General features: G+C 41.4%; 1 protein-coding gene and 1 pseudogene across 3 annotated transcripts in view; one reads left to right on the top strand and one right to left on the bottom strand.

Moving 5' to 3' along the window:
• Positions 1-737: 737 nt before the first annotated feature.
• On the top strand, positions 738-857 carry LOC127206045 (uncharacterized; annotated as a pseudogene).
• Positions 858-17,862: 17,005 nt separating this feature from the next.
• The window catches only part of Yipf7 (Yip1 domain family member 7), a 35,613-nt gene continuing 34,562 nt past the window's right edge, over positions 17,863-18,913 (bottom strand). The window contains exon 6 of one of the 3 annotated variants that reach the window (XM_051165067.1): positions 17,863-18,847. In XM_051165067.1, coding sequence (XP_051021024.1) covers positions 18,661-18,847 — 187 coding nt within the window. In that variant the 3' untranslated portion in view covers positions 17,863-18,660. The remainder of the gene's footprint in view (positions 18,848-18,913) is intronic. The other 2 variants (XM_051165069.1, XM_051165068.1) reach the window with 2 other exon arrangements.

Below are 18,913 nucleotides of genomic sequence, written 5' to 3' on the forward strand. Positions count from 1 at the left end.
TGGGAATCATCAAAACGAGACATCAGAAGGAAACTTTTATTCAAAATGTGTTTTATAGTGGTGAGAATGTTGTGTTAAATAACATGCCCATCACTTATGCTTCTACAAAAATACAATGAGAACAGCAAGCCCCCAGACGGTGATGAACCACTTCTCTATGCAAAGGTTACTAGACACCTATTCTCACCATATTTTCCTTTTTAAAAACTTTCTATGTGTTTATTTTTGTTTTTCAGAAAGTTCTGTGGTCAGTAAATTTTATTTTCATAAGAAATGTAGGGAATACATTCATTGCTCTAGTTTCTAGATTGCAGTTCCAGTCCTAGTTCTCTGCCTAACTAAATGATTCTCTAGTTTTCTAGCAGATTTCATCAAACCAAACAAAGAGCAACGAAGCCAGGTGCCAATATTAATCTGAATCTGTGTGCAGCTTAGTAAAGCAAGAGGGCGACAGAAGTAGGTGATGTGAGGGTGGCATGTGGCCTGTGGAGAAACAAAAGTCACTGTGTTAGCGTGGGAGAAGAAAGAATCTGAGGTGTCAGTGTCCCGACACCAGTACAAAGTGGGAAAATACTGAAGAAAAAAGAAGAACAAAGTCAAGAGTGTAACTATGGTTTTCAGGTGCTAAATCGGTGACAATAAAATGTTAGGTATCACATCCAAGTTGACAAGGTACTGGACATGCCACCCACAGGGCCATACGATTCCTTGTAATGGTTTTCACATTTGAAAGAAGGTATGCCCCTAGAGGTGCTGCAAGTATGGCTACCGTGTCATGTTCCTCAGCAGGTGGCAGAGAGGAGAAAGGCTGGCTTACTATTCTGCCTTGTGAACATGTGAAGAGCAAGCCTGAGATGACCACCAGCCTGGGGCCGGGATGACCAGACAGGGAGTCAGCCTGAGAAGACCGTGAGTCTGGCACCATGCAGGCCCAGACTGGTTACCAGGGTGGGGATCAAGCCAGAGACAGAGGAATCCAGCCTGGGGCCTTGGGAGGAGGAGGGAGTGAGCTAGAGACTAAAAGAACCCTGTTTGGGGGATCCCAGTCCCAGGCAGGAATGAATCAGAGACCAGCACCAGTCCAAGGCCATAGGGAAGGGACAGGGAACTAATTTGAAATGACCACTAGTATAATTCTAGCATGACTTGGGCAGGGGGGCGGGTAGACCATGCCCAACATGATCACTGCCCAGTGCCATAATGCATAGGAAAGACACAACACTCCTGAGAACACTTCTGAGATGACCCCAGATACTCAGAGACCCTGGCCATCACTAAGAGTAGCAAGTAAGAGGTGAAGAAATGGAAGAGAAAGAGAAACAGAAGGATGTGGGCACGGTGCAGAGAGGCAGAACCCCACTATGTTGGGGTCCTGGCCACTGGGAGACAAGTTTCTGCCCATGGCCCTATAGTAGCAGAGGTCTGTTACCACCAGGCAAGTGTCCATGATCTGGGCTACCAGATCAGGATATGTTGATGACGGAAGACTGTGCAGAACTGACCCCAACCCTCAACTGGGCATCCTGCAAGAGCAGGCCCCTGCAGCATGAGAGCAAGAGAGCTGCCCCTGCCCCTAGCCAGACGCACTAACTGGGTAAGCTGGGCCCCACATAGCACTGAAGAGCTGTCCCTGGTTGTGAGAGTTTCAGGTGAGCAGATCCTGAGGGTATGAGTGTGGGAGCTGTGCCACTTATGTACCATGCTGTGATGTGGACAAGTGATACCCTCCTCCCTTTTCATCCCTCCTCCCTCTCCATCCCTCCTCCCTCTCCATCCCTCCTCCCTCTTCATCCCTCCTCCCTCTTCATCCCTCCTCCCCCTTCATCCCTCCTGTCCCTTCATCCCTCCTCCTCTTTCATTGCTCTTCCCCTTCATCTATCCTCTTTCTTCATCCCTCCTCTCCCTTCATCCCTCCCCCTTCATCCTTCCTCCCCTTTCATCTCTCCTCCCCCTTCATCCCCCCTCTGCCTTCCTCCCTCCTGCCTCTTCATCTCTCCTCCCCCTTCATTCTTCTTCCCTCTTCATCCTTCCACCCCATTCATCCCTCCTCCCCCTTCAACCTTCCTCCCCCTTCATCCCTCCTGCCTCTTCATTCCTTGCCACATGCAACAGGCAGAAGTCATGGCCCTGGGATCATGAAAGCAAGAGAACTGGCCCTGCTCCTCACCAGCTGCAGCATTCAGAAAAGCAAGCCTTGTACTTCAGCAGGGCAGCAGGACAGCATAGTAGAGCTGGCCTGTGTTACAAGACCCTGCTATTCAAGACCACAGTCCACCATGTCTGGACAGCTCTCCCTTCTCAGAAGAGGACTTCTTTCTCTCTGCTAGGAGAAGTCACACAATCCATGGCCAAAATGCAGGTTCAAATTCCTCTCTCCTGATAATTATCTGGAATTCCTGGAATGTAAAATGTTCCCAGTACCTCAAGCCCCAGACAACCTGGGAGTCTGTTACCCACGCCCCAATAACAATATATGGCCCTGTTCGCCTTAAAAGGAATTGAGCAGTCTCCCAGAAGCTGGCCCTAGAAAATTATTCTGTAGTACTTGCGGGCCATCCTAACCCGCCCCCATCCATAGCCTCTGCTCCCTTTGCTCCTCTTGGACTGAAATCAGCTGATGATACCTGGGGGAAGGGAGGGGAGACCCACAGCTGACACCAGAACAGGGACTTCAACCTGGACCCTCAGATTAAAAGTCTGATGCTCTACTGACTGAGCTGTTAAGGTTGCAGGTGAGCATGGGAGAGCTGGCCCTGTCTCTTCTCGGCTGTGCAGTGGAAGGGATACGGGAGATGCCCTCCCCTTCATTTTGCCCTTGCCACCTGAGGGTGTGGAGAGCTGGTCCTGAGATCATGAGAGCAGGAAAGCTGTCCCTGTCCCTTACCTGCTGCAACACTCCAGAGAGTGGGCCCTGCACCTACCCTGGGAAGCACAGTAGAGCTAGCACTGGACTTAAGGGGTGGGAGTAAGCTACCCTGAGGATGTGAGAATGGAAGATATGGATGGCCCTTTCGCTTATCTCTCATCACCTATGGCTCAGGAGTCATGAGTGTGGGAAAGCCATCACAGCCTGTCACCTGCTTCAGCATTTGGGAGAGCGAGCCCTGTACCTCACCTGGGCAGAACAGAAGAGCTGGCCCAGATGTCATAGACTTGGATGAGCCAGCCCCAAGAGCATGAGAGGAGGAGAGCTGGCTCTCCTTCTTGCTGGCTGTGGCATTGGATAGGCCAGCCAGGTCATGGCAGAAGGGCTCACTTTGGTGGTGTGGGTTCAGGAGGGCTGGTGGGCTGAACAAATCAGCTACCTCCCAAGCCTAGACCCAGAGCTTTGAATTGGCCCACCCCAACATCCACCCCATTGATGATCCATTGAAGTACAGGAAAGGATGGTTCCAGCAGATCCAAAGCTGCAGGATCTCCATGACACAGGGCAAAAACAGGATACAGAGGAGTCCATGTGAGGATCCAATATTGACAGTAGCCAGAGGCCTTGAACCAGACCAGCAACTCAATGCAGTGAACATTTGCAAGCAAAAAAGTATGGCACACTACAGCATCCATGAGATTTTTTCTCTCTGTTTTGGGAGGAGGTTGCAAGTGTAAAGTGTTGGTTTGAGGGGAGGAGAAATAAGTGGGACTTTGGGTGTATGCTGTTTAATTCACAAAGAACCAATAAAAAGTTTCTTCCCAAAAATCTAAAAAAAAAGAGAGAAAGAAGGGCAAGGCAGGGTACAATAAAAGTTATAAGCCCTCTATGAACACAGAGAACTTAGCCAGAGTTGGGCGCAGCAGAAAAATCTAACAACATGGTCTGAGAAACATTCGTGGAAGAGTCACAAAGGGAAGAGAATTGCGGGTTTGCATCCAAACTTGAATTCTTATATTGCTCCAATTTCAAACAACAACAACAATAACAACAAAACTTACCTTTTATTTCAAACATTTTCCATTATCATCACTTCTTTAAAATGTGTTCATATGTAACAAATTTTCCTACAGCACTTTTATGGTTACTTAGCTCTTCTGGAGGCAAATTGTGTGTAGTGTCAGTTAATTTGCTTCCTAGCTATCTTTACAATGATTAATGACTGGCCATACAGAGAAGTTTACTTTTAATTTTTTCTCATTAAAATCATACAAGAAATGTTGACAGTATCAACTGTACCTTAACAAGCTTTTGGGCTCAAGAATATTTAAGAACCATTTTATGTATATTTGCCCCAGTGAATTGATTTTAAATTGCATGAAATAAACTTTACAGTAAAAGTACAAGTTTTTCACACACACAACTTATTAAATTGTTAGAGGAGTGGAATTTCCTCTGGACTAAACCAGAACATCTCGGAGAAGAACAAAAGATAAGGGTACTATCTTGTTTATTCTGTGTTCTAAGCTACTGAAAAACTATACTCTTGGGCTATGCAACTCAGTGGTATATCCTTGAGCCATAAAATGCCAGAAGGGATTTAGTGTAACACAATAAATATAGAAGTTTTTGTGATGCCAAGGGAGAGGTGCCAGGAAATATACGTCTTCTGTAGTTAGAGTACCCAACAATGCTCAAGGTAGAAGTCATGTGATCAAGCTAGCTTTGCCTATGCCCCAAAGGAACCATAGACTAACACAAACCCTAGTATGGGCACAAAAAGCCTCCTTTCCAAAGGTTGGTCAAGGTATCCAAAGCAGTATATACCATTGCTCTTGCTGTTGGCTGTCACACAGGAGCGGAGGGTAAGTCTCTGCTGTTGAAGACATTTCACACATGGGAGGCAAGACAAATATACTCAATCTGGACATAGCTTGAAAGCCTCCCTCCTGAAGCCTAGCTTCCATGATGCTAGAAAATACTGTTGTAGTTGCCAAGGGAGAGAATCAATTGAGAGTCCTGCTCAATTGTGACACCTGTGAACCATAACAAAGATCAGCATGGAGCGATGTCAGCAAAGGTGCACTGACGGGCACTCACATGTTGTGGTACCCAATTTATGTCTCTTTGGACTTATGGATCGCTCAGTTGAGGGGACATCATGCCTGGCACTTCACGAAGCCAGTGCCATCATAGGCTTAGATGAGAACGCAGTGCTGCCAGGTTGCTAGACGCGCTGATTCCTACGCACATGTTTAAGTCTTGCTCATACATTCACATATAGCCGTAGCTGGCGCCCTCATCAAGGCGGCGGCTTCTTCTTCTCACAGCAATAAGCACAACCACAGAGAACCACAGCTGGACAAGGTGCAGAGATCAATACATCATGTGGAACCCAGCCCCCCAAAATACATCTATATGACAGCTTCTGCATCTATGGCTCAGGGAAAATTATGGATAAAGGATTAAAAGGATTTTAAGAATCAGAGGAACAGAAAGTCTGCTGTGAAACTGTTTATCCTAGGAATATCTGTATAAACAGGACCAGAACAATTGCAGTATCGATAGACATTCTAATGTGGAAGCCAGGTAATCTCACGGAGTCCCATCCATAGACAAAGAACAACAGGCCAATAATGACTGCTAGGAAGAAGCACCCTCTCCCAAGGATGAGCCACCTAATTGGCTATACAATACCAAGTGGCCAGCCTAAAATGTGCGTGTGTACGTGCACACACATACACATACACACACACACACAAATAAGAAATCAGTGTTTTACGTTTATGTATTTGTGCAAAAATATGCATATATATATATATATATATATATATATATATAAAACAATAAACAAAAAACAAAAGGTGCTATTAAAAAGGGGAACATAAGTAGTTGGAGTGTGCCAGATTTGAGAGGGGCTGAAGAGAGAAAATGAAAGAGGGAAACTTATATATTTTAATTAAAGTATTAGAAGAGCCAGAGGAACAGCATTTTTCTGTGAGACTGTGTCTCCTAGGAATGTCAGAAGCCACATCCATGACTTCTCACCAACATGGCTTTCTGAACATGATGTGAACAAGAACCACACCAGCAGACACGCTAACATGGAAGAGGGCGCTCGGGAGCTCTAGTCCCTAGACAAACAACTCCAGGCAGCTCAGGAATGCCGGGAAGATCACACTAATTAATAGTCCAGTACGGAAAGGTCAGCTCTGAAGACATGTACATTCAAGTAACAGGATGCAAACTGAGAACGCTGTGTGCGTATTATGTCTATGTGAATGTGTGTGCGTTTTGAATAATAATGGCCACCATATGTCCATATGTTTGAGTAACTAGTCTTTTGGGAGTAACATCACTTAGAAGTATTAGGAGGTGTGGTCTTGTTGTGGTAGGTGTGGCTTTGTTAGAGGAAATATGTCATGTGGGGAAGGCCCTGCCTGAGGTTTCAGAAGCCCAAGCCAGGCACAGTGGCACTCTCTCCGTGCGTCTCTCCGTCTCCCCGGCTATCTGTGGATGCATATGTAGAGCTCTCACTGATTCCAGCATCTTGTCTACCTTCACACTTCCATGTTCCTCTCCATGATGGAAATGGACTAAATCTCCGTAAATGCTTTATTTTTATAAGAGCTGCCATTGTCATGGTGTCTCTACACTTCAATAAAACAATGACTAAAACAGTGGGTACACATACATCTGTATAACAACAATTAAGGAAAAAGAAACTGTGAATGTGAGAGCTAGTAAGGGAAAGTACACAGGGATGGTTGGAATAAGGAAAGGGAAACGATGTAATTATATTATAATCACAAAAATAAAACCATCATATATAAATATACATATGTATGTATGCACATGTGTGTACATACATATGGGGTCCACATAGAGCCAATACAACTCAAATACAAGATTAATACAAATAACAAAAGTATATTGTAATCAACCTTCTATGGATCAATCAGAGACTCAGAACAGACTCAGGAGCTGAACTGTAACACCAGCCAGAATGGTATAGAGCTTTAAAGACTGAAAACCATAAACATTTGTGCCATCAATCAGGATTCAGAGACAGGAGACTTTCCTAGGAACGTTCCCTTATGTAGTACATTTACCCTGTTTTCACTGATTTGTTTAACTGTGATAGGGCAACTTGCCTAAATTCATGTCTCAGTTTACCAAATAGGACGTCAGTTACTCAGGGAGGTCTTGGGAAGTTAAACTTTATTTGACCCCTATTCAAAATGGCTTCAGTTTGTTTCTTCTTACTATACAGGAACAAATTTTTATAAAGATAGATTTGTCTTTTTCAGTAATATTTGTAGTACCCCAGGGATTTCTATGTGGCATCTTATTCTAGAAGATAGCTTAAATTTCCCAAGCAGTAGCCAGTGTTTCATAAACCATGACGCAGAAACAGCCAGCTCTATCAAGGCTTGGTCGGAGAACCTGTGTAGTGTCACTTGGCTGCTCTATAAGGAAAACCAACCACCAGAACTCTGCTTACAGAAGGGGAGCTGCACTTGCATACCATGGAGAATGGAACTGGTAGACGTGCTAATCTTTGCTATGAGAATCTACAGGGATTTACTCAATGGGGCTTCATAAAAGTTACTTTGAGACTATTTTGAAATGTATAGAAATTTACTTGGTAAACAGGACATATCCCTGCATTAACTAGCATCATTATTATTTCACTGAATGACAGTCATCAAATTCCAGGCATGAACAGTATTATAGGCTGAATTGTATACTTTTGTGAGCATAAGGTTATTGTGCAGTTTAAATTCTGATTTCTGTCTCAGCGTTGTGTAAACACTGCTCCCCAATTGTTCCCTGGTATGCCAATAAAGCAGCTTACAGAGAATCACTGAGCAGGGGAGAGAATAGGGCGGGACTTCCTGCCAGCCAGGGGAGGAGGAGTAAGAGGAGGAAGTAGGGGACTCATCCAGGGGAGGCAGCTTTGGGCAGAGGGTCAAGAGAGGTCAGGAAGAAGGAGCTGGAGCTGAGAAAAACTACAAAGTGCAAGTGTCGTGGGGATGTTTGCTGGGAGTGAGACAAAATAACAGATGGTTAAGAACAGACTGAAACTGCTCAAGATTGTATCATATAGCTCTATAAAGATATAAAATAAAAAGCTTTATAAAATATAAAGGAGTTTGAGTTATTTATATGATAGTTGGGTTAAGAAATAAGCAAAGAGATACAAATACAGTTTTATAAAAATATTCTAACAAAAAAATTCTAACATATTTTCCTTATTCATAAATTTGTATGTTAAGTCCTAAGTTCCTGTAACTCAGAAGGAAATGATAACAGATGCAGTCATATTGCGTCCTTGATGCATGGGACTGCTTACAAGCAAAGGAAAGAAAACAAGAAGACAGAAATAAGATGCACCAATTTGCACCCTAAAGCACGAGCACAAAGAGACTGCAGTGAACAAGTGGAGCCTCCAGCAAGATTCTACCCAAATGCAAACCCTTCAGCAAGCAATAGAGGCAACTACTTCCACAAACAGCCCTGCCCTGTGCAGAGAGAGAGAAAACAGTCTGTGGTCTTAAAATGTTGTATGTATTCACTTATGTACTTGGCAGTCTATGATTAAAATACCTGGTATGAAATTTTCAAAACAAAAACTTTTCAAAGTAACATGAGCACACACACACAGACATGTGACAAATTTGTAACACTGAAGGCTCAGCAGCTCAGTAGGACTTACTATTTTCACTGTTACTGTCAACTACAGAGCTGGTCCTGGTGGCTCAGGCCCATAATTCCAGGTACTCTGGGGGCCGGAGGATCAGAAACTCAAAGTAAGTCATGCTACAGCGTGAGTTCAGGGGCAGTCTACACAATTAGGTGAAATCTGTTTGAAGGAGTAAATGGAGGGCTGGGGAGATAGTTCAGGTATATAAGATATGTCTAGCATGTGTGAAGCCCTCAGTTCAGTCCCAGAACTTTAAACAAACAAACAAACAAATAAACAAATAGTTGTCAAAGAAGAAGAAGGAAGGGGTTGAGGAGGCCACCTGAAATCCAAGGTCATGGGAGAGAACAAACTTGGAGGTTCTTTGATAATGAAGTTTCAGCCTTAAATTTTATATGCCAATACATTTCTATTTGTTAAACTTCCCAGTCTGCAGTATTTTTCAAGGAAACCTTAGCTAATTGATATAATCAGTATTAAGCTTCATTGAAGATGTATCCAAATTGCTAGGCATGTGCAACAGGGTAAGACACAAGACTCAAAGGAAATACATAAAAGAATCACTGTTGGGGGCTGGAGAGACGGCTCAGAGGTTAAGAGCACTGTCTGCTCTTCCAGAGGTCCTGTGTTCAATTCCCAGCACCCACATAGTGGCTCACAACCATCTGTAATATGATCTGACAGCCTTCTTCTGGCCCACAGGTGTACATGCAGACAGAACATTCTAAACATACATAATAAATAAATCTAAAAAAAAAAAAAAAGAATCACTGTAGTCTCCTGACCTAGACTTCTAAAACATTTGCTTTTCCAATGGAGATATGAGACTACATAAAACACTATACTGTTCCATAGTGTAAACGTACCACTGTTTCTTTATCCATTCTTCTACAGAGGGACACTTAAGCTGTTTCCATGTTCTAGCTATTATGAATAAAGCTGCTATGAACATGGTTGAGCAAATGTTCCTATTGTGTGCTGGAGCATCCCTCAGTAGAAAACAGAGAAAGAAACTGTGGTACGTTTACACTATGGAATACTACTCAGCTATTAAAAACAAGGAATTCCCAAAATTTGTGGACAAATGGATTGAACTAGAAATGATCATAATGAGTGAGTTAACCCAGAAGCAGAAAGAGTCAAATGGTATATACTCCCTTATATCTGGACACTAGCCCAAGGGCCATGTCCCTTGAAAGTCTTCACTTACCAGGAAAGTGGGACAGAGGGGAGGACATTCTATTGGGACCCTATATGAAAGAAGCATGGGAGAATAGGGAAATAGAAGGATCCAGAGGGTCATAGAAACCTACAAGAAGAAAATTATGATGGGTAGATCTGGGTCCAGATCTGGGTCCTGTTCAAACTATGGCACCAGACAAGGACGATATATGCAGTAAACTTCAAACCCCTACCCAGATCTAGCCAATGGACCAGACATTCTCCACAGTTGAGTAGAAAGTGGGGTCTGACTTTCACACGAACTCTGGTGCCTCATATTTTACCACGTCCCCTGAACGGGAAGGCCTGATGGCACTCAGAGGAAGGCACTCAGATAGCACGCTACCAAGAAGAGACTTGATACTTTATAAGCATATACAGGAAGATGAGGTCCCCCTCAGTCACAGTCATAGGGGAGGGGAGTAGGGGGAAATGGGAGGGAGGGAAGAATGGGAGGATACAAGGGATGGGATAACAATTTAGATGTAATATGAATAAATTAATAAATTATATTTAAAAACACTATAATATGCACCTACACTATGAGCTAATCACTCAGTTCCTTCCTATGTCTTTGGAGCACACACAATGTTTATTTTTCCTCCTTGTACTCATGGGTAGAAATAAAACTAGATAGTCAGAGTAGAAAGGTATGAAAAGAAACGCATGCTTAAAAAAGTCTAGCACATCCAGGTGTGAAGGAGAGGCCTCTTGTTAGCAGTGCTCGGTCACTTAGTGTCTCAAGTAAATGCCTGCTAATTTGGAAAAGCTGGGACCATGTGGGAGCAATTAAGTAGGGCTCTAATGGGCATTCAATATTATTCTACTGAGTTCATTCTACTCAAAGCAAGAGAAATTTCTTCAAGATTGGCTCAACCTACGATTGAAAGAAAATGTTAGTAAATAGAATTTCTCCTTATTTTTATATAATCATCTGTGAAAATACACTGTTTAAGCAAATACAAATGAGTACTTAAAGGGTCTATTTCATCTAAATATATAGATGGTAAGAGGCTTATTGAAACAAATTCATGCCAAAGGAAATTTAACTGGGAACTCTTGATAGAATTGGATTTCTAACAAGATTGAGTTGGTATTAATGCATTTCATTCCTAAAGTACAAGTTATTCATGTTTCTGAATTACTGTGTTCCTTAAGGAGTGTTTCTTAACCGCTGTCAGGACCCAGTACAGATAAGAGGACAGCAGCTCCCCAGACTGATTCCTTAGAGAGGCAGGCCAAAAGTCACATACAAATATAAATAAAAGGAACAGTTTTGTAATCATTATTTACAAAACAATCCTGGGAATTAGAATTGTTTTTTTTTTTTTTCCTCACTTTGTAGGTCTTTTCTACAACTTGCTCCATCAAATTCTCTGGGATAAAAATAATGATCAAATCTGGACCTTCTATAAATAGCTACACTCTAAGCAAATCTCAGAAATAAAAAGTACTTTGTGTTAACTTTGTCCAGCAAGCTTCTGACCCAGACTAGCTTCTCTCACTCATGCATGCCTGCTCAATAAACAACTCCAGTGAAAGAAGCTTAGACTGGCTACTTATCTGAAAGCTGCACACTTTTTATTAAATAAGCATGAGCCGTTTTTAATGAAATTGAGATCTCTGTGCCTGTTAGTAAGAACCCTCCGACTCTTGCAGCTTTCACAGGTATTTTGCCACACCTGTTCTTGACCTTGATTCTTCTTCTGTGAAGTACTTAGAGTGTTCTTCTTGCATGCTTCCTTTCTTCTATCTTGCACTACTCATCTCTGTGTATACAACAGGCAATATTCAAAATCTGGAAAGATTTGCTTTGGGGACAGATAATACCTGGGTTCATAATCTATCCACAGAGCCTGGAAATTATACTGTAGCTACCCAAAATCTCTACCTTAATTGAATTCAGGTTCCAGTACCAGTTTTCTGTACTGCCTTGTGTGGTAACATTTCCTCTGCTATGACATTTCCAGGTCTAAACGCTCTGTCTGTGAATGCTACATAATATGTGATATTAGTACCCTCAGAAAAATTACTTCAACATCCTAAGTCTATCTTGATATCACAACTTGTTGTCCAAAGTTTTCATTATTACAAAAACTATTGGACATTCAGTGTTTTACCAATAATGCAAGAGTTATTATAAACAACCCACACTAGTTGATTGTAGTTAATATAATGATAAATAATATTTTTAAAATATTGAAGATGTCATAGAATAAATTTAAAATTAAGAAAGCACAGCATTGGTATGGGTCATAATTCAAAATGACAAGAAGACAACAAAGATCAGGTATGGACAGTGAGTCAATTATGATGGTAAGAGATAGATAGATAGATAGATAGATACATAGATAGATACATAGACAAATATATAGATTGATGATAGATTAGACAGACAATAGATATAATTAGATGTAGATAGACAAATACATATATACATATATATACATATATACATATATATATATATATATATAGAGAGAGAGAGAGAGAGAGAGAGAGATGTAGCTAAACTTTGCTTCTTTTCATTTCTAATTGTTATTTCATTTGTTTTATTTTATCATTTATCTTGCAGTACTGAGCAAAGAGATCTGGCTGGATGATCTGAACTCATAGACATCTAGCTCCTAGAGATGAGAAAGAGGCTGCACCTCTCTCTTTACAGTATATGGAAATCGGGGCACAGTTGTGCATTCCTGTAATCCCAGCACTTGGGGTGGCAGGGGTAGGTGGATCGCTGTGAGTTCAAGGCTAGCCTGGTCTACAGAGTGAGTCTAAGACAGCCAAGGCTAAACAGAGAAACTCTGTCCTGAAAAAATTAGAATATATGGAAAATATTCACTATCAGAATGACGTTCAGTTACTTTATAGACAAGCAATGAATTGGCAGCAAAATCCCTTCTTTCAGCTCATAAGCTAAAAGATGTATATCTGATCTTGACATAATATGACTCATCAATTGTACATAAATGTCAAAATAATTGCTTTTTAGGAAACATGTGTATCATAATTTTGTAAGGAAAGAAACTAGCCTTTCCTAAAATTCACACCCCAGAGAATCAAAACTCTGGCAGAGTTTCATTTACTGAGTAATTATTATGTCGTAGGCTCTGAGGTAAGTCATTCACATGCAGTGTCTTATTCACTCCTAAAGAGAACCTGGCAATTTTTGCATCATTCATTCAGTGGTGCATGTGCGTGTGCGTGCGCGTGCGTGTGTGTGTGTGAAGAAAAGATTATATAAGCTGTTTCCACCTCACAATATCAAGACATAACCTCTATTCCCACTGATATTCCTTTTCTTCTCGGCTTTCTCTCTCTCTCTCTGTTTCCATCTATGACTAACTCCTTGTGCATAACATTGCATCTACCGCTTAGCTTGTAACAATGTAAAATTTCATGCATTTTTGCCGACATGAAAGAAACTCTTTTACACACACACACATGCACGCACAAACTGGTCTCCACCATTGTGGATTCTCTGTGATAACCTAGTTGGTTTTGAAACTTAAAAAGAGAAAAAGAAAAACATCATTCCAGACTTCCATTCAAGGACAGAAATTGGTTTAGGAGGCTGAAGACATGACTGAATATAAGCAGAGTAAAGCCTGCAGCCTGCTCACGAAAAGAGAAGCAGGGTCTTGCTAAAGGGGCTTTGCAGGTGGCATTACTCACCCAGGGACAGAGAAAGTAGCAGGGCATCTGTCATAAGCACTGAGAAAGGCCACTGCCCTAGTGAAGCTGTGTGAACGGGGCACTCGAGTCTGAGTAATTCAGGCTTCTTATTTTCAGCACATGTCCCCAATCATTCTTGTCAAAATGGAGGCTATCTCTTGACTCCGAATGTGTCATTTATCTTTTGAAAATAATCTGTAACTTTCATACAGCCAGTAAAACAGAAAGTGAAAAAAAGACAGACAGAGAGAGAGAAAGTTACATTTCCAGATTAAAAAAGACTGAACACTTTTGACGAGAAGGGAAAGGGAAAAACTAATGGGAAGCATTAAAGTGAAAGGATCTGTTTCTATCACGTGTCCAAGTGTGCTCTCATTCACTGCATTATTTGTGACTTTATAAATATGTGTGGCCACAGCTGAAATCCAGATTTTGTGAATTAGTAAAGAGAACACTCAAATTCTGTGATGCAGCCCTTTCCTGGAGTGTGGAAAAGAACTGTGCTTTGTGAAGTGTGTATTCAAATGCCAGCTAGATCTGAATTGGCCTCTTTGATTTCAACTCAAGTTCAGCAGGGGAGTCCAGAGTCTCTCAGGCCACTCTACCCCTGTCAGGCACCGGCCTTCTGCCTTCCACTCAGCCATTCTCCCCAGCAGCTCAAGACAATGGTCCCTGTCAGGATGCCCCAAGGTCAAGGGTAAATTCAAATCTAAATAGAGCAAATGGAAGACATGTCACTCCTTGAGAACAGGAATTGCTGCACTGTGATCAGGGGCTGTGAAATTGAGCCTCTTGCTTCCAAGTTCTAGTCCCGGCTGAGTAACTCGGGCAAGTGACTGAGCACCTCTGCACTGGCACCTCTAGCTGTGACATGGAGGCAATGACAGTAGCACTTCATAGTTATCGTGGCAGTCAGATGTGCTGACACATGTGGGAGGCATTTAGGCCAGCCTCTCCTGACTCCTCCTCCAACAGCAACATGTAAAACCCTAGCTTGCTGTGCAGGTCAAGTAATCCTGCACTCAGGAAATGGAAGGCAGAGGAGTAAAAATGTTCAGCTACTTGAATGACAGTAAATTCAAGGCCAGTCTAGACTACATAGTGAGATTCTATCTAGAAAACAAAACAAAACAAAACAACAATAACAAAAAACAAAACACAAACATATAAAAAGTAAAAACTTATTTGCATGCATTGCCTCATGTTATTACTCTCCAAAAATATTTTACTTTACTTAGCATTCAGTCATAGAAGTGAATAATTTATTTAACTCAGTCTCAAAACAAACTTATAGACTGTTTGCTTCACGCTTTTTACACATATATCAACTTTAGAATTACCTTAACTCCCAAATTCTTATAATTTTTTGTAAAATTATATTAAATATACCCACTTACCCAGAAAATTCTTCATAAAATTCAATTTACATATAGATTCATAGTATATCTGTCTATATAACCAAATTTTCTTAAAATATGTCCTTAATACTTTATAAATTTTATATTCCTATAGAGAATCTATATTTTCTATTATATTAGTTTCTTAGCTAACTCACAATTCTATCTTTTATTATTAAATAAAACATACCCTTATCACAACAAAAAAATTCTAACCTTATTTCTTACTAAATGAAAATATATAGCATTTGTTTTTTCATAGAGATGCCAAAAAATTTTACAGTAAAAAATAAAACATTTTCTGTATGCTTAAGTTTTAGAGAAAACATGTCGAGCTACATTGTGAATTTTAAAAATTATCTATAAATATTTTAACCAAATATCTTCTCCAAAGAATACAACTTTTAGTCCTGAATTTAAGGATTTCTTTAAGTAACAGTATATTTTTATGTAAAAAGTATGCGGTGAATGGTGTGTTCGTTTCACTGCTTCGCATAAAGCATAGCAGCAGAGCTATCTCATCCCATACAGAAAGGCCTGAGAAAACTCTACACTTAATTGTCTGTTAGTAGACGGCTAACCTGCAGAAGTACATCATATCTGCAGTCCTCAATTCCTGCCCGCATATCCATAGTCTCACACTTTTATAATTACCCTGTTTGTTTACTGTTTAATTGCTCTTTTGTATTATTTTTCTCTCATACTTATGGGTCAGCTTCAACTGTCTTATTCTTTACAGGCATTAATTTTTCAATCACTGTGTCAATTATTTACTTACTTATTTACTCATTCACCCCATGAACAGAAATAGAACATTTCAAGAGCAAATAGAAATATTCTTTACAAACAGAAGCAGAAGTTATATATCAGAAATGCTGCTTATGGACAGAGATTTGGGCTTCAAAGTGTTTATCTTCTGGGTGAGGAGAGAGAAAGCAGAGAAGTGAAGAATTAAGGTATATTGAGATGAGACAACTTTAATTACCCTAGTGTATAACAGAGGAGAACAAACGCAGCAAAGCTGGGGGAAAATAATAGAAAAAACAACACAAGAAGGCCTCAGACGGGGAAGTGCTGAACAGAGCGCTGAATAACACAAAATCCGGAAGGAAGCACACTGCAGGTAGACAGAGTAGGCACAGAGGTGACACATCCTGTAGTGCGAGGGCAACAGTGAGCGCGGTGCAGAAGGGGGACTGGATTTGAGGTGTGAAGTTGGAACGGCAAAGCATGTCACAAAGCCAGGTCACACAGGCAAGCACTTTACAAATTTATTGTGCATCTAATTCATCTGGGATCTTGTTAAAATGCAAACACCAATTCAGAAGTTCTGGGGCTGGGCCAAAGATTTACAGCTGTAACGCATTCCAGGGCATGCCATCTATTTTCCAACGGCCAGTCTTTGACTAGAAAGCATCTGAGCTGTGAAAAGGAGGCTGAGGACTTTCTTTTGTAAATACAAATGAAAGCCATAAAAGGACCTTGGGTTGGTATGACCATAAATAAATATACATATTCAAAGGCTCTCACATACTGTGTGCAGAAATAAGCCTGCTGCAGAGAATGCATGGGAGAAAGAAGTCTATGCGTAGATTTTCCTGAGCCAGCAGTTAAAGTGGCCTGTGTGGTGAAAGAGCTGTGTCAGTCACTTTTTGTCACTTTGGCCAGATATCTGAACAAACAACTGAAGAAAGATTTGTTTGGGGCTCAGAGTTTCCAAAGCTGCAGGCTGTGGTTATTTTTTCACCATTGGTCTCTGCCTGTGTGTGGTGAGACACAGACTCCTAGTGAGGAGCATGTGGCAAGGCGGAGAGGCTCACCTCAGAGCAGGACAGAAATGGGGCACAGACTAGGTATGCCATTTAAAGGCAAGCCCTCTGTGGTCTACTTCCTCCAAGGTGGCTCAATCTCCTGGTTTTTAATTTTCTCCCAGAGAAATCATCAAATTCAGCATCCACAAACACCTTAGTCCACTGATCAGTCTCTACCTCATGATCTGCTCGTGGCTCAGTCACTGAGAGCTCTTGTTGAGACACAATCCTGCTGCATCAAAGAAGTTTGGAGAAACAGCTCTTATCCAAACCAAAGCAGTGTTCAGGAGACAGGGTCACATTTGAAAAGCATTTTCAGGGCGGGCTCAATTAAATATTGTAAAAAAAAAAAAAAAAGTGATCAGGATTCCACTTAGCACAAAAATGAAAAGATTTTATAGAGGAATGAGGATGACAGGACAGAGATCAAGGGATTGTGAGCTTATCATATGAGTTAATATGTATGAGCTTATATGAAAAATCAAATGGAGAGAGTAAGTATAAACTGGATATATAACAATAGTTCAGGGAAGAGAACAACCAGTGCAGATGGAATTTTGGAGTCACTATATTCAGCTACTTAACTGAATAATCACAGCCAATAACTTAATATTAGATTTATGGCTTAACAGAAGAAAGACCCTCCCCAAGGGGAGAAGGCTAAGAAAACTGGCAACTGAATCCATGTGAAGAATGCTATATGAGACAAAGCAACCAGACCAGAATCTCTCTAAAACAACTAAGCCAATACCACTCATCAAATGAGATGAAACTGAAGACAGATGGTTGGTTGGATACAGCATGATGTGCTGCCACCCATCTGACAAAGGTGGCCATGTTAACAGGATGATGGTTTCTGCATCCCTGGCAGGAAGAGTGCAGAGGAAGTAATAAGGTAGACAGACCACCCTGCAAGGTTCTTCTCTATAAAGACGGCTAGAGAAATGGGTCACACTTGAAATGTTTATTTTGAGCCAGAATCATGTTCCTGTGCCTCTAGGAATGAAGACAGGGAGAAAATACTGGTGATGGGGAGAAGAGCGGTGTGGAGAGGACAGCGCGGTGAAAGGCAAGCACAGCCGACACAAGCTCAATCTCTTATATGCAGATGGGTGTGGTGGGAAGATGAAACAATTGTCTAGGTGATCACAGCTCTACATAAAGCAGGATCGCAGTGACAGAAATCAGAGAGCAAAAGAGCCGAGAGCTGGGCAGTAACGCACTCACCATCTTAGTATGAAAACAAATTTCAAACAAAAATGTAGTACAGGATTAGAGGGCAGTGCTGAGGGACCATTTCACAGACTTCAGTGGCACTAATGCAGAACAGGTGGAAGTTCTTGTAGGCACATCTATCTCTTTAGAGAAGATATAGCAAAATTACTTAGGATATATGCAAGGGGGAGCCGTAGTAAGAGCCCATGGCATTTAGACCAGATGAGAGGGAAATGAGAACCTAAAAATGTGCAGAGTCAACACATTATCTCAATGAGACTGAATAACAGTAGTTATGGTAAAGGGAGGTGGTTCTTTGACTCTGTGTAGATAAAACCCCCAAACTCCCCAAAAGTGTTCAACTATGTAACTTTTCTCCATATACAGAGTCATGAAAGTTTAAAAAATATTTATTATAGAGTTAATAAATGTTAAACATAGGATGCCATTTTACTTATAATTTCTCAGAAACATGCCTATTAAGAAAAAAAAAAACATCAGCACTGAGACTACATCTCTTAATATTTCAAAATATTTTAAGTGTTTTAATGCTCCAAGCTGAAAAATCAAAACATCCTCCCCACCAAGGAGGCTATTAGAGCACCACCCTTGAGTGCTGTTTTGCCTTTCTGCTTAATATTCTCTCAACAGCAATAAAATGGAAGTTATCTCACTGAATTTGAGTGCTAATGCACTTCCAGGAAAATCTGAACGGCAAACAAGTAGGCTCTTCTTGCAAAGCCACATTAAGCAGTCTTTAGAAAACTGTCAGAAGGGCAAAAAGCCCATAGAGTAAGGCACAAGGGTAAGCGACAAGAAGCTGCTGTCCTTCCATAGCCAAGGCCGAGATGAAGATCTTAGAGGCTGAGAGGCTGCACCACGTGATGATGACCAGGGCTGACACAGTTCCCAGGGTGCCCCTGCAGCAGAGACAAAGACAACAGCTGCCTTACGCCTGGAGGAAAGGGGGGAGTCAGAGCTGCCTCTGAAATGCAGGAGGTACAGCTGTACATAGAATCAG

Source organism: Acomys russatus, chromosome 22 (genome assembly GCF_903995435.1).
Source record: "Acomys russatus chromosome 22, mAcoRus1.1, whole genome shotgun sequence".
NCBI classification, from domain to species: domain Eukaryota; kingdom Metazoa; phylum Chordata; class Mammalia; order Rodentia; family Muridae; genus Acomys; species Acomys russatus.